A 14,957-nucleotide genomic window follows, 5' to 3' on the forward strand; every position below is an offset into this window, starting at 1 on the left:
TCCTACTTACTGATAGGTAAACAGAAGCGTAAGGAAACTTACCCAACGTTTTGCCCTGCCCGGGAATCGAACCCAGGTCTCTCACTTATGCTCTAACCACTGAGCTACTGGACTCCACAATGTCTTAACGCAGCGGTGGCCAAACCTTTTGGCTAACCGTATAATCATAGAAATAACAAAATGGCATAGATTTATGCCAGAAATCAAGGAATATTCAATCATGAAGCATTTATTTTGTTGGATGACCAAAACCGACGGTGTGAAAGGTGCTATATAAATGTCATAATAATAATCCTTTGCATTTGATACAGCGCCTTATCATGTCTTCGAGACGTCTCAAAAGTGCTTCACAGAATCTGCAAAGTGAATTGACTGAATTTTCTGAGCGAAATGCAGCAGCCAATTAATTGCGCACAACAGTTGTGTATTGAGTGACCAATTTATTATAATTTATTTTGACACATTTTTTTGAAGGGATTATTACCTGGGAAAAGCGACCTGCAATCGACTAACAACTGGGTTCCTAGTTACTGCTAGGTAAGGCGTGTGTGTGTGTGTGTGTGTGTGTAGTAAGGAAACTTGCCCAATGTTTTGTCCTGCCCGAGGGAATCAAACCTCGGGCCTCTTGCTCGCAAGGCGAGCGTGCTAACCACTACTCTACAGGACTCCACGGGCCTCACTCGCTTCATTCAGATTGTACAGCAATTCATCAGCGGACTCAAAAGTCAAGCACCTTCAAGCACAATTAACTCCGTTCTGCTCAATTGATCACTTGCTCCAATAACTTAGTTGGCATGTTCTTCTGTAGCTGCGCTGAAGCAAACGTCAGTAACAGCAGTTTCGAGCTATTAAACCTTGAGAATTCTACATTCCAGTTCTTAGCCGCGTCTGAATCTTTCCCTTGGTGCCAGCAGCTGGGTTTATCCCAAACTGGTGAACCCTGTCACGTTTTGCACGTAAGAAATTCAAAAAGCAATCCATTTCAGTGCTCTATAATAATGATAATAATCCTCGCATTTGATACAGGGACTTACCACATCTTCGAGACGTCTCAAAGCACTTCGCAGAATATACTATAAAGTGAATTGTAGCGCGGGTGGAGGGGGTGGTCTGGGGTGCATGCGGGGGGCGTTTGTGTGTGAATAATAAGTCGAGTATGGACCACACGCCACTGTGTGCTAAGGACGTTGAGAATAATCAATAGCTGCATAAATGTGTCATAGGGTTCTGAACCAGATAATAATAATAATCCTTGCAAATTATATAGCACCTTAACACATCTTCGAGACTTTCAAGCTTCAAGAGGGCGCTTGACAAATCAACCAATGCCTAAGATTTCGTTCACAATTCCAATCTCTGGCTAACAAAGCAGATGCTCTCTTCTGTAGCACTATGAAAATCTACAAGCTTTTTCCCCAGAGAATCTATCGATACCCGTTTGAAAACGAGCAATTACCTTGTTGTAGATGTAACAGTTGGTAAACATGGTGTTGAAGTCTTGAATACATTCTTGGGCATTCAAGTAGTAGTTGGTTTCTAAGCGCTTCTTAATTGTTCCCATGTCCATAGGGCTCTTGATAATTTTATAGTAATCCTGAAACAAAATGTGACGAAATTAATACAGACTGACACACTGAAGGAGAAATTAATAGCATGGCAATTTTACTCTACAAATCCAAAGTGATTCAACATTACTTACACTTCATTCAAATGAGCTAAACTGACTATAAGATTATACCACGGTTAATAAAATCAATTGACAAACAGCAGCAACAACTTGCATTTATGTAGCGGCACTTACGCGGGATACTGTCCCGGAGCACTTGACAGTGGCAGAGTCTGACCCCGAGTGAGCGGGAGGTGACCGTAAGCACGACTAAAAAGGAAGGTCTTTAGGGATTTGAAAGTGGGGAGGGAGGGAGCAAGGCGGCGGGCTTGAGGTAGAGTACCAAAGTTTCGGGGCGCAGTGGCTGAAGGCACGGCCACCGATGGCGGAGCTGAGGGGACGAGGGACAAACAGGGCGCCAGAGGTACACAGAGATACAGAGAGGTAAAGTAAAACTCTCATAAATCTGATATGTATAAATCATATAATCGCTCGCTAAGTTGTGCATCTGCCTGAGTCCCGTTCAAGAGTTTATATTCTATACAAGTTTACACGATAACGCAGGCTTTGCGCAAGTCGTATTAAATGTATGGTCCCACAAATATACGGTCTCGCCCACACGAGAAGACGTGAAAAGCGCTATATCAAATGCAAGGATCATTATTATTATTATTAAATGATATGACTTATGTGAAGTTTAGTGTAGCTAGAAATTGCTAAGCTTCACCCACTTTACACTACATTCTGTGAACCGCCTTGAGATGTCTCAAAGATGTGATAAGGCGCTGTATCAAACGCAAGGATTATTATTTTTGAGAGCATTGTCTGGCAAGATTCCCACCGTTTGTGCAGCTGGGACCACGCTTCCCATTAGGGCTTTGGCCTGTAAATATAGCGGGAGCTGAGAAGGAAGAATTCCTTTCCCCACTGACCAGTCTGCTCCTTCAAAGCTGCTCTCTCGGCAGTTATTTTTTTGGTCAGCCGAGTGTCTGACACATGCGGGAAACCCATCATCATGCTTAAGAGACTCCAAACCAAGCTGAAGTACTCATGGTATCCCATTTACACATGCATATCCCCATGATAAGTTTAATTGAATGCACACTCTCTCTCTCCCCCTCCCTGGAGGGATGCATCTTGTTTACCTATTCCAAGGCTCAGGTTGGCAAGAGCCAAGGCTTGGGGAGGCCAGAGTATGTGTTGGGGTAACTGCTGGAGTCTAACCAGCTAAAACCACACAGCTTGCCATTGAGAGCCCTGTCTGGCAAGCTTTCCCATTGCTTGTACAGCTAGGACCACCTTACCCGTTAGGGCGTTGCCTTGCAGGGTTAACAGGAGCCGAGTTCTGCAGAACCACCTGGCTCAGGAGGCGGACTGGAGACCGTCACACAGGGTGGTCCCGATTGTGACATTCCATTGCCAAGCAGGTCACCTTGGAGCCATTTAGACTCCAAGGAGATCCCACTTACCTCCCCACCCAAGAATTTCCACTCCGAAAAATGGTGATTGTAAAACTATATCATGCGGTAGAAAAGTAACAAAGGAAATGCTTTCAAGTGAGAATAGAACAGGAAACAGTATCATTAATGCTGCACAGAAAAATAAATACTCCATGCATTTTATATAGTGTCTTATCACATCTTTGAGACATCTCAAAGCGCTTCACACAATATACGGTAAAGAGAATTGACTGTATATTTTGTGGACAGAAAAGTCGTGGTCTTTTTTAAAAAAAAGGATTTATTATCCCCAGAAAAGCGATCCACCAGTCGACTAACAACCGGGTTTCTACTTACAACTAGGTAAACGAGGCATGTGGAGTAAGGAAACTTGCCCAACATTTCGCCCGGCTGGGAATCTACTTCAAGAGGGATTCACTAAATAAAACCGTAACATTAGCCCCTTAGTGTGCTACAAGTATGTTTTATATTAAAGGCAGTATTTGCAGCCAGACGACAAAAATCACCACATTATGCTATAAACTGGCATGTTTCTGGAAGAGAATAACTATAAACAGGCTGTCACAACTGCTGTGTACATAGGACATCCAGTTTCCTGACATCCGCCGATGTGATTGAATATATATATATACACACACACATATATATAGACATACATATACATACACACACATATATATAGACATACATATACATACACACACATATATATAGACATACATATACATACACACACATATATATATATATACACACACACACATATAATATACACATATATAAAATATACATACAATAGACACATGGGCAATATTTCAAAACTAAAAGTTGGCCGTGTTAACATATATCTTAATAAATGTTTAACACAGTCAACAATTCCAGAATAAACAGATAGAGATTCAAGCTCAGATGAAGGGAAGTGAACAATGACTTTACACACTGTGTGTGGAATGGTGACTCAGGGGAGCAATGGAGACAGATTGCTTCAGTAAATTCAGGAGTAAATTAGATTGCTACTTGGCAAAGAATTCATTTGAGAGTCAGTGATGTCGGATTAAACTTAGTGCGAGACAAGCCAGATGGAGCCCAATCCTGTGATCTGAGGTCCGCCGACACAATCCTCAGACAGCTTTACAGTATGTAAAGACAATTGGAATTCCCTAAAATAGTCTGTGAATGATTTTGAGAATGGAGACGTGTAGAACAGCACTGGCAGAAGGTGGCTGCTTTGCGCATTATATTTGATCCAAATTAACTCTCAAAAGCCAAAGTTATTCCCAACTTTTTTTAAAAAAAATTGTCAGTTATTTTCTCTAAATCCCTAAACAAGCGAATTAACATACATTATACCCTTTGCTTTGCATAAAAGTTATGGGTTGCAGAGCTAATGGACCCAGTATTAGCGAGTGCATCTAACACATAACTAGTGTCCAGACAATGATAATAATCCTTACATTTGATACAGAGCCTCATCACGTCTTCGAGATGCCTCAAAGCGTTTCACAGAATATGCTGCAAAGTGAATTGATTATTTTGTGAGCGAAACACGGCAGGCAATTGAGAGTCAGTGACGACTCAATTCTGTCAGGAGGACTCCTGGTTGGGAGGACTCCTGGTCATGTGTTGGACAGTATCCAATTGACAGGTGAGAATCACATACGTGGCAAGAAAGGAAGGAAAGTGTTTCACTGACAAACAATGATTTGCATTTATATAGTACCCTCCACGCGGGTAGTGTCCCGGAAGAGCACAGACCTTGACTGTACTTAATCCAGTAATTTACTGACAATAATTGAACGACTCAAAATAATTTGGTCACTCAATCCACGACTGTTTGTGGGGTACTGCTGTGCGCAATTGGCTGCCGCGTTTCACGCACAAAATACACAGTCACTCCACTTTACAGTATATTCCGTGAAACGCTTTGAGACGCCTCAACGACGTGATGAAGCGCTATATCAAATTCAAGAAATATTATTATTATTTACCATAAACTAGCATCCAGATGTTGGGAATTCTATTCCGGTTCAGTGTCTTAGCAAGAGCGTTCGATAGTGTTGGCGTTTAAATTCACAAAAGTGCAGACCGGTTCATCTGCAGCACACAACATCTGCTAACTTTGGAGCGTGGCTTTGAGCTCTTCTGTGTTCTGTTCCGCAAGACTCAGTTTTCACTCCGCCATCTGTAGCTTCCCCCTTTTTTATGTAGCTCGCTGAAAGAGCAAAGCGGCCACCTTCTGCCAGTGCTGCTCTACATCTGGCTGTTGGGTTTGCTCACAGTGACCTGGGGTGAATCATCTCGTGTTTCCCTCCCAAGGGAAATGCGAGACAACCTCCACCAACCAACCTACCTCACAAAAAAAATCATCTGGCGCAAGGTCACAGGGACAAACCCACATCTGACCACTCAGAACATGCTGCCTCACTACACCCTCCATCGTAAAAGGCAGCCCAGCATGAGGCACACGCTTGATACAGTACATCAAATAGGATTTCCCCAATACAGAGAGGCAGTTTCACTGTCTGGCAGACATCTTAGTCACGGGAAATTATTACCGGGTGATCTACATACAAGTAGTAGACAAGCTCTCCCCGTCAATAATAAGTATAATAATAACTCTTGCATTTGATATAGCGCCTTATCACGTCTTCGAGACGTCTCAAATCGCTTCACAGAATACACTGTAAAATGTAGAGCCTGTATATTTTGTGGGCGAAATGTGGCAGCCAATTGCGAACAGCAGTGTCCCACAAACAGTTGTGACTTGAGTGATATTAGTTATTTATTTTCAATGACAAGTCCATAGAACTTTGTGAACAAATTCTGTGTTTTTTTTAAATATATTAAAAAAAGTTTCAATAATTTTCAGCAACTATTCACTGCTTTGGGGTTATACAATAATAAATAATAATAATCCTTGCATTTGATATAGTCCCTCATCACGTCTTCAAGACGTCTCAAAGTGCAGAATACAAAAACGTCTCAAAGTGCGGAGGACTGAATGGCCTATTTCTGAGTTGTATCTTCTTTGAATAGTGTAAACCTTCCAGTAAACATTTGGCTTAAGTTCAAAAGTACAATGTCCTGGTGAGTATCTCGTTTGTATCCTCGGTGAGAGGTGCCAAAAACTGTACACAATATTCTACTGTAGACTTGATTGTTCACCGTGCGATTACCACACTTTGAACTAACAGTCATCGATTAGGTTTAAAAATAATGATAACCCTTGCATTTGATACAGGGCCTTATCGCATTGGCGATGTCTCAAAAGCGATTCACAGGATATACTGTAAACTGTAGTGACTATATTTTGTGGGCAAAACACAACAGCCAATTGCACACGGCAGTGTCCCACAAACAGTCGTTGATTGAGTGACCAATTTATTATTTTTGTAAGGAAAAGTGATCCGCCAATTGACTAGCAACCGGGTTCCAATTTACTGCTAGGTAAACAGAGACATGTGGATTAAGGAAACTTGCCCTACCGGGAATCGAACTCAGGTGATCTCGCTTGCGAGGCGAGTGCTCCAATCACTTACCTGCAAGACTCCACTAACTGCTGGGTAAACAGACGTTTAAAGAATGTTAAAACAGTTCACAAACTTACAGGCAGGTTGAGTTTTGCTGCGTCCACAGGCTGCTGGAAAGGCCAAGCGAACTGGTGTTTCCATATAGTCTTTAGGAGAACTTTCAACAGGAACTGGAGCTGATTGGTGAGTCTCTTGGGTCGGTTTGGGTTGGCTGTTTCGGGAGCGGCAGGATTGACGATAACATTACTTGGTTGTTGGGGTTGAGCCTGTGACTGAACTGAAGACATCTGTGTATTTTCTAGTCCGTCCCCCATCGTGGGCAACTTTCTTAGTCTCTTCCCAGGGCCACTCTCCCCCGACATACCATTGATCCCATTGTAGACCTCACCTGGAAGCCTGCAATGAATGACAAGAGCAGCATTAGAACACGTGATTGTTGTAGAAATGATTAAGAACATAAGAAATTGCAAGGTGAAAGAAGACCAAGGTCCATCTTGTTCACCATCCATCATCCTGGCAGTCGCTTGACATGCTGTGTCCCAAACTATGTACTGTATCTCCAAATATTATCTTCCATCAGAAATCCATCTCATCGGTTCTTGAAACAAATGACATTTTCTGCTTAAATGTCTGATTAAAGCACCAATAATATTTAAGTTCTCTTAATCAGGTTCATCATTCAGGAATAGCCATTTGTGGTACTACCAACAGCCAAGAGCTGATCAGCTTATCGAGAGGATTGTTTAGTCCACACACCAGGAGAAATTCCCATCTCTTTTCAAATAGTGTTATAGGATCTTCAAAGTGCACACGAGGATAGGTTTAATGCCTCATCCCACAACAGCAATTTACATTTAGACCTGGCCTTTCACATCGGTAGGATGTCCCAAGGCGCTGGAAAGTCAGGGATTTGCACCTGAGCTGGGGGCCGGGATTAGGAGGTGTGGAGGGCAATGAGGGTAAGGGTAGGAGGGTGGCTGAAGGCACTGTCGAAGAGGAGGGTCTTGAGACGACCTTGAAGGAGGCGAGGGAGGGAGCAAGGTGAAGGGACTGTGGGATGGAGTACCAAAGGGGTCATTCCAAGGATGGAACTGTTACAATGCAGTGCTTCCCCCCACCCCGCCCTTCTCCCCTACGGTACTGCACTGAAGCATCAACCAAGACAGTGAGCTCACGTTCTGATGTGAGGCTTGAATTCACAACCTTCTGAGAGCCAGATGGCAGTGCTGTCGAATGGCATCTCTGTACAACAGTCATAGATATGGGACCTTCGTTACTTGAGGAAAAGAGCAAAAATTCTGGGATTGATATTGATGTGCCTCACAGCCCTAATCTCCTAAAAAAGGGTCTTGTGGGTACTAAGACTTCTTGACCCGCAAACAACCGTGAAAAAAGCAACGGAGTCTTCGAATAACAACAACTTGCATTCACACAACGCCTCTCACACAGAGTAGCATCCCAGAGTGATTGACAGTGGCAGAGCACGATGCCAAGCCGGGGGAGGTGACCATAGGTACGGTGGACTAGGAAGGTTCTTCAGGCGCGATCTGAAGATGTGGAAAGAAGTGGCAACACGGAAGGGATAGACGAAGAGTGTTCCAAGAGTTTTGAGGAATATGCAGGAGGCCGGAGCCAGTCGAGCAGGTCAGAAGAGATAGGGAGGCGCAAGGGCATGAAGGGGTTTGAAAACAAGTGTGAGGATCTTGAAATCGATCCGTTTGGCAATAGGGAGCCAGTGGAGCCTGGCCGGTAGTGGTGTGATGGGAGTTTAGCTCCTCAATAGAATAGAGCACAGCAATGTCCTACAAATAAACAAATAAAAAGTGACCGCATTTTTTTTAAAATACAGCAATAACAATAAACCCTTGCATTATATCACCTCATTGAATTGGCACTAAGAGTAAACTATTCTCTGGAAAAAGATGAGTCTTTGGATTCTCTCTGTGTCTAATAATCCCTTGCATTTGATATAGCGCCTTATCACAACTTTGAGACGTCTCAAAGCACTTCACAGAATGTATTGTAAAGCGACTTGACTGTATATCTTGTGGGCAAAACGTGGCAGCCAATTGCACACACTGGTGTCCCACAAAAGGTTGTGGAATGAGTGACCGATTTATTATTATTTTGCATAACCACAACAACAAAATTACATTCATATCGCACCAAAAAAATCAGTTCACTTACAGTATATTCTGTGAAGCGCATGAGGTCTCAACAACGTGATAAGGTGCTCTATCAAATGCACGTTATTATTGTGATTATAATATTCAACACATGCATTAAATAATTCAAACCAAAAATTTAGCTGAATCTTCAGACTGCACTCAATGATCCATTTAGCTAAACACATGCTCACATTCCAAGTGTCCTGATCTAAAAACAATGTCAGGAAGAGCCGTCTAAAAACAATGTCAGGAAGAGCCGTCAGAAGCCTTGGACCATATCAACTGCCTGCCCCTTGACTAGATAGCATATCAGGAAGCTCAGGGAGATGTCAGATATCCATTAGATCAATGAAGTTTCAGCTCCTTTAAGTTATAATAATCCTTGCATTCGATATAGCGCCTTATCACGTCTTCGAGAAGTCGCAAAGCGCTTCACAGGATATACTGCAAACTGAATTGATGTATATTTTGTGGGCTAAACGTGACAGCCAATTGTGTAGAGCAGTGTCCCACAAACAGTCGTGGAGTGAGTGACCAATTTATTTATTCTTGAAAGGATTTTTTTTGGCTCCTCCTCTGTCTGGCAATGTAAGAAACACCTGTCCCTGATCCCCGACTGTTCAGAGCCTTGGGACCTCCTCCTGACGTGAAAGGCGCTTTACAAATGTTAACTTTGTTATTGTCTGTTGTTGGACTTTAACCATAACTTACTATTTCCTAGATAACCATCTTCACAAGTCAACTCTGAACATACTGCGTTTTGCCCACAAACCGCAGTTATTTCACTTACCGTGAAGCGCTTTGAGACATCTCAATGACTTGATAAGGGCACTGTATCAAATGCAAGTGTTATTATTATTTTAACCCGATAAGTCACATTATATGTGCCTTTAGTGAGCTTGGCCTTCCAACAGAAGGCAAAGTAAAACATGAAATGTCTTATTTCCCCAAAGATGATACGAAATAAACTCCCCATCACATTTTCAATGGAACAACAGCTGCGAGGAACCTTTAGGAGCGCATTCCGCACAAACAATAGACTTCACCATCCCCATCCCACTCAGATGACTTCACAAAAAGACTGGACAAAAGTAAATGCAAATTTGCGCGATTCTACCCTTTAAAATCACAGCGGATGTGTTTCCAGCACTGCCCGTTTCTGCTGCAGACTTGTAAAAATTTGTCTCGTGTAGAAATTATACTCAGAGTGGCACGGCCGTTTGAAAGCATTTCGGATTTCACCTTTTTAAATGAAAGCCCCAATCGCCCGAGCAGAACGCCCATTCATTCAAACGCCTTCAGGGTTAACAGTTTATAGTCATAACAAAGGAACCCTTTCCTCATTTATAAGCTGCACAAAGCAATAACCTAATGGGACTTGCTCGATGAAGTGGAACCGCATTGTACAACCGTGACTCCCGAGCGCATGAGTCATATTTGCTGCTGGTTTGATCACGTGAGCGAGTCGCGTGCAACCGACTCACCCGGCTCAATCCACAAATAGGCCATCGAGAGGAAATAAATCAGCCACCTGAAGCTGTTAGCGTTTGTTGTGGTGAGTCAGCCCCTTATGCCTCCTCAGATGTTTTGCTGCCCGACACGTGATCAGCTCATTAAACAAACTCAGGTATGACGTTCAGTGGTGTTGCAATGCTCATTATATTGTACGGCTGTTCAGATCCTAGTATTAACTCCTGTTGGTGATATTGTTGTTTACAGCAGCGATGAATCCAGGATCCCGAGGGAGGGTGCGCAGACTCGTCTCGCAAGCGAGAGGACCTGGGTTTGATTCCCCGGCAGGTCAGGGCGAAATGTGAGGCAAGTTTCCTAACTCCACGCGTCTGTTTACTTAGCAGTGAGTAGGAACTGGGTTGTTAGTCGACTGGCAGATCGCTTTTCCGGGGGTAATAATCCCTTCAAAAAAATAAATAATTATAATAATTGGTCACTCGATCCACGACCGTTTGCGAAACACTGCTGTGCGCAATTGGCTGCTGCGTTTCATCCACAAAATACAGTCGATTCACTTTACAGTATATTCTGTGAAGCTCTTTGAGGCGTCTTGAAGTGATAATTATCCCCAGAAAAGCAATCTGCCGATCAACTAATAACTGGGTTCCTATTTACAGCTAGGTAAACAGAGGCATGTGTGCGGAGTAAAAAAGAAGCCTAAGGTTTCGCCCCACCCGGGAATCCAATCCAGGTCCTCTCGCTTGCAAAGTGCGTGCCCTAACCAATAAGCCGCAGGACTTCACAAATGAATGAAACGAAATTTACATGAAATATAACTGTAATCGGGTCAAAAGTACTTAAATATTCCAACAGTCCAGATCAGCTAACATTACGGGCAACAGAAATGACGCAAGCAAGACTTCTTGCCAAGTGAGGAAGTGATGTACGAGAAATATAATTTCTGAACAGAGTATAAACCCAAGATTTCTTTGAAAGAAAAGGAACCTCACTGTCCTCACTCAAGTGTGGTTGCTGACTGAACAGTTGTCGCTGGAATCGATCCCACTATGTGTGTCAGTAGGGTAAAAGTGCTGCACATAGATAGCTCGCTGCCCCATAGATCTGCACTTCCAATATGCTCAATTTAACAGCTGCTGCCCACGGGGTGAAAGCTGCTTACAACAGCCGTCTCTGCTAATTATGTGGCAGAGATCCAGCACCAACGAAACTACATCGCAACAACTACGCAGCATTTTTCAAGGGAAAGAGTCACTCAAATACATAGGCCTGTGCTTCACTCAGTTAAAAATTAAACAGGAAATTCAAGTAGCAGGAATCTAACTGACATGGTGTCTCGGGAACATAACAACTTACAGCATCCTTCACGTGGGGTAGCGCCCCAGATCGATCGACAATGGCGGAGTCTGAACCCCCCCCCCCCCCGCCAGCCCCGAGCCAGGGTGAGAGGCGAACGTAAGCACGATCAAAAAGGAAGGTCTTTAGGCAGGATTTGAGGCGGAGTGATTGAGGAAGAGAGTTCCAGAATTTCGGGGAGTAGTGTAGTGGCTGAAGGCACGGCCACCGATGGTGGAACGGAGGGGACGAGGGACAAACAGGAGGCCGGAGCCAACTGAGCGGAGGCAGCGGGTGTAGCACATCGGTGATGTGGATACATAACATTACCGAGCGGTGCGACGGGAAATGCAATATCCAGTACAGCCAAATGCACGACAGGATTGTGGCTGAGACTGAGCATGTCTATATTTACCAAACAACTCCTCCCTCCAACAGGCAGAAATAATATTTTAAACATTAAAAAAAAACCTGTCAAGCCACTGGACACGTGTGGGTAAGGAAGGAATCAGCCAGAGTTCAATACTGGCGGCTCCATTACACAAGAACATACGAACTGTAAGACAAAAGAATACCAAGGTCCATCCGCCAACAACTTGCGTTTGTATAGCGCCCGTCACGCAGAGTAGCGTCTCAGAGAGCTCGACAGTGGCAGAGTCTGACCCAGAGTCTGGAGGAGGAGGAGGAAAGGTGTGACTGTGCCTTATCATGGCTTCAAGACGTCTCAAAGCACTTCACAGGATATAATGTAAAGTGAACTGACTGTATATTTTGTGAGCGAAACGAGGCAGCCAATTGCGCACAGCAGCGTCCCCACAAACAGTCATGGATTAAACGACCAAATAATTATTCTTATTATTTTTCAAAGGGATTATTACCTCCGGAAAAGTGATCCGCCAATTGACTAACAACCGGGTTCCTACTTACTGCTAGGTAAACAGACGTGTGTGGTACATGGAAACGGGAATCAAACCCAGTCCTCTCGCTTGGGAGGCGAGTGATCTAACCACTAAACCACAGGACTTCGTCAGTGCATGCCTCAGAATAATCCTTACAATTGGTATAGCGCCCTTCATGTCTGCCCCGCCAAGTCCTGCCAATGAACCAGACTAGCTCATTTCTAATCAGCAGTGCTCTGGAGTATTGCATGCCGGCCTGAAGCGTACGAAGAACCAGTCTACTGAGACCACCATAGTGGTTGACGCAATTCCAACAATCTGTTGCCAAAGCATGTCACCCGAAGCCAGCCAGCACAACTCTAAGGAGATCCTGCTTAGAAACCACCAAAGAGGATAACACGACAAGAAATAATAATAATCCTTGCATTTGATATAGCACCTTACCACGTCTTCGAGACGTCTCAAAGCGCTACACAGGATATACTGCGAAGTGAATTGACTACGTTTTGTGGGCGAAATGTGGCAGCCAATCCCAGGACAATATGATACACTTATCAGTTACGTTTCGACATCCCTCCCCCCAACGTAAGGAGGTAAACTGATTGCAATGCATTGATAACGCTTCCAGTATCATCTAATGGATCAAGACTTTAACCCAAGATGCAAGGAAGAGAGAACTGCATTCTGACACGAGTCATGGTTTAATAAGAGTGCAATGAGAACCTCTTGTCCACTCCCTCCGCTCAGCAGGCTCCGGCCTGCTCCACATCCCCTGCCCGGCCCGCCTCACCAGCGGCGGTCGTGCCTTCAGCCTCTCTGCCCCCACTCTTTGGAATCCATCCAGGTACGACACACGCAGAAATCCCATCACCAAGTTTAAGATCATTCAAACCAGATACAAGTTCCTGGAATGACTGGAAAGCAAATTTTCTCCCCTGAGGGGAAGATTACTTGACTCCAGAGCGCATTCCAGAGTGCAGATTTTGCAAGGCTTGGAGACCTTAAGAGTGTGCTTTGGGGTAACTGCTAGAATTTAATCAATTAAAACTGCATAGTTTGTCATTGAAGTTAGGTTCAAATGAGGTCAGAAACACGGTGACATAGAATCATAAAATCTTAACAGCGCAGGAGGCGGCTCTTTGAAAGAGCAATCCAACTGGTCCTACTCCCCCACTCTTACCCCACAGCCCTGCAAATCTTTCCTTTTCAAGTACCTATCCAATTCCCTTTTGAAAGGAATTCTTAAGATTCCTATCGCGTGGAGTCCTGTAGGTTAGAGCACTCGCCTCGCAAGCGAGAGACCTGGGTTCGATTCCCGGCAGGGCGAAACCTTTCCTTACTCCACAAGCCTGATAATAATCCCTCAAGAAAAAAAACACACAATAATAATGTGGTCACTCAATCCACGACTGTTTGTGGGACACTGCTGTGCGCAATTGGCTGCCACATTTTGCCGACAAATTCACTTTATAGCATATGCTGTGAAGAGCTTCGAGACATCTCAAAGATGTGAAAAAGCGCTATATAAAATCCGAATATTATTGTTATGAATGTGCCTCCACCACCCTTTTCAGGATAGATATTCCAGGTGGTAACAGCTTTACAACTCAGAAATCCAGGTGACTTTCATTGGTTGTAATTTGTGCCAGATCCCAATAAAGAGAATAAGGATATTTAAAGCAATTTAAGGTCTTCTTCCTCATGGGCTGCTATAAACTGCACCGACGGTCTTTCAACAACTTGCATTTATAGAGCACCCCTCATGCAGGTTAGTGTCCCAGAGGGCTTCATAGTGGCGGAGCACGACTCCAAGTTGGGGGGAGGTGACCGTGGGCATGGTTGAATAGGAAGGTCTTCAGGCGCGCCCTGAAATTGGGCAAGGAAGGGGCAAGACGGAGGGATAGAGGAAGGGTATTCCAGAGGTTCGGGGCGTAGTGACTGAAAGTGCAGCCACCAGTAGTGAAATGGAGGGCAGGAGGCTGGAGCCAGTCGAGCGGAGGCAGCGGGCTGGGGGGGTGGGGTAGCAAGTAGGTTGGATAGTGAGGCGCAGGGCATGAAAGGAATTGAAAACGACTGTAAGGATCCTGAAATTTTTTGTTCGCTGATAGGGAAGAGGAGCCTGGCTAGAACCAGTGTAAGTTCAGTACGGGTGATTCTGCGAACGGCAGAGTTTTGGATCAGTTGAATCCTGTGCATGATGGAGTTGGGGAAGCCGGCAAGGAGGGCATTTGAAAAGTCCAGTCGGGAGGTGATGTACCAAACGCATGGTACAGTTATGCGCCTTTAGTAAACAATTTCATTTGCACTGTTGTTGCAAATATACAGTACTATTTGTCTACCTAGTATGGTGAATAAGCACAGTTGGGTAGTACCAAGCAATGAGGACAGTATGGCGTATTCTGGCAATAAGCATCAAGTTGTTTTATTCTGCTGTGAAGGTTTGGCTTGGTGACAGAACAAACACATGTCCATAGATGAGAGAGAAGAGA

At 44.1% G+C, this 14,957-nt stretch overlaps 1 protein-coding gene across 2 annotated transcripts in view; it reads right to left on the reverse strand.

Annotated features, from left to right (window-relative positions):
• The window catches only part of brd4 (bromodomain containing 4), a 97,141-nt gene that overhangs the window by 55,812 nt on the left and 26,372 nt on the right, over positions 1-14,957 (reverse strand). For both annotated transcript variants that reach the window (XM_042344729.1, XM_042344730.1), the window contains exons 2-3: positions 6,674-6,992; positions 1,457-1,594 (exon numbers count right to left, since the gene is read on the reverse strand). In XM_042344729.1, coding sequence (XP_042200663.1) covers positions 1,457-1,594; positions 6,674-6,992 — 457 coding nt within the window. The remainder of the gene's footprint in view (positions 1-1,456; positions 1,595-6,673; positions 6,993-14,957) is intronic.

The sequence above is a fragment of the Callorhinchus milii genome, unplaced genomic scaffold, assembly GCF_018977255.1.
Source record: "Callorhinchus milii isolate IMCB2004 unplaced genomic scaffold, IMCB_Cmil_1.0 Scaffold29, whole genome shotgun sequence".
Classification (NCBI taxonomy): domain Eukaryota; kingdom Metazoa; phylum Chordata; class Chondrichthyes; order Chimaeriformes; family Callorhinchidae; genus Callorhinchus; species Callorhinchus milii.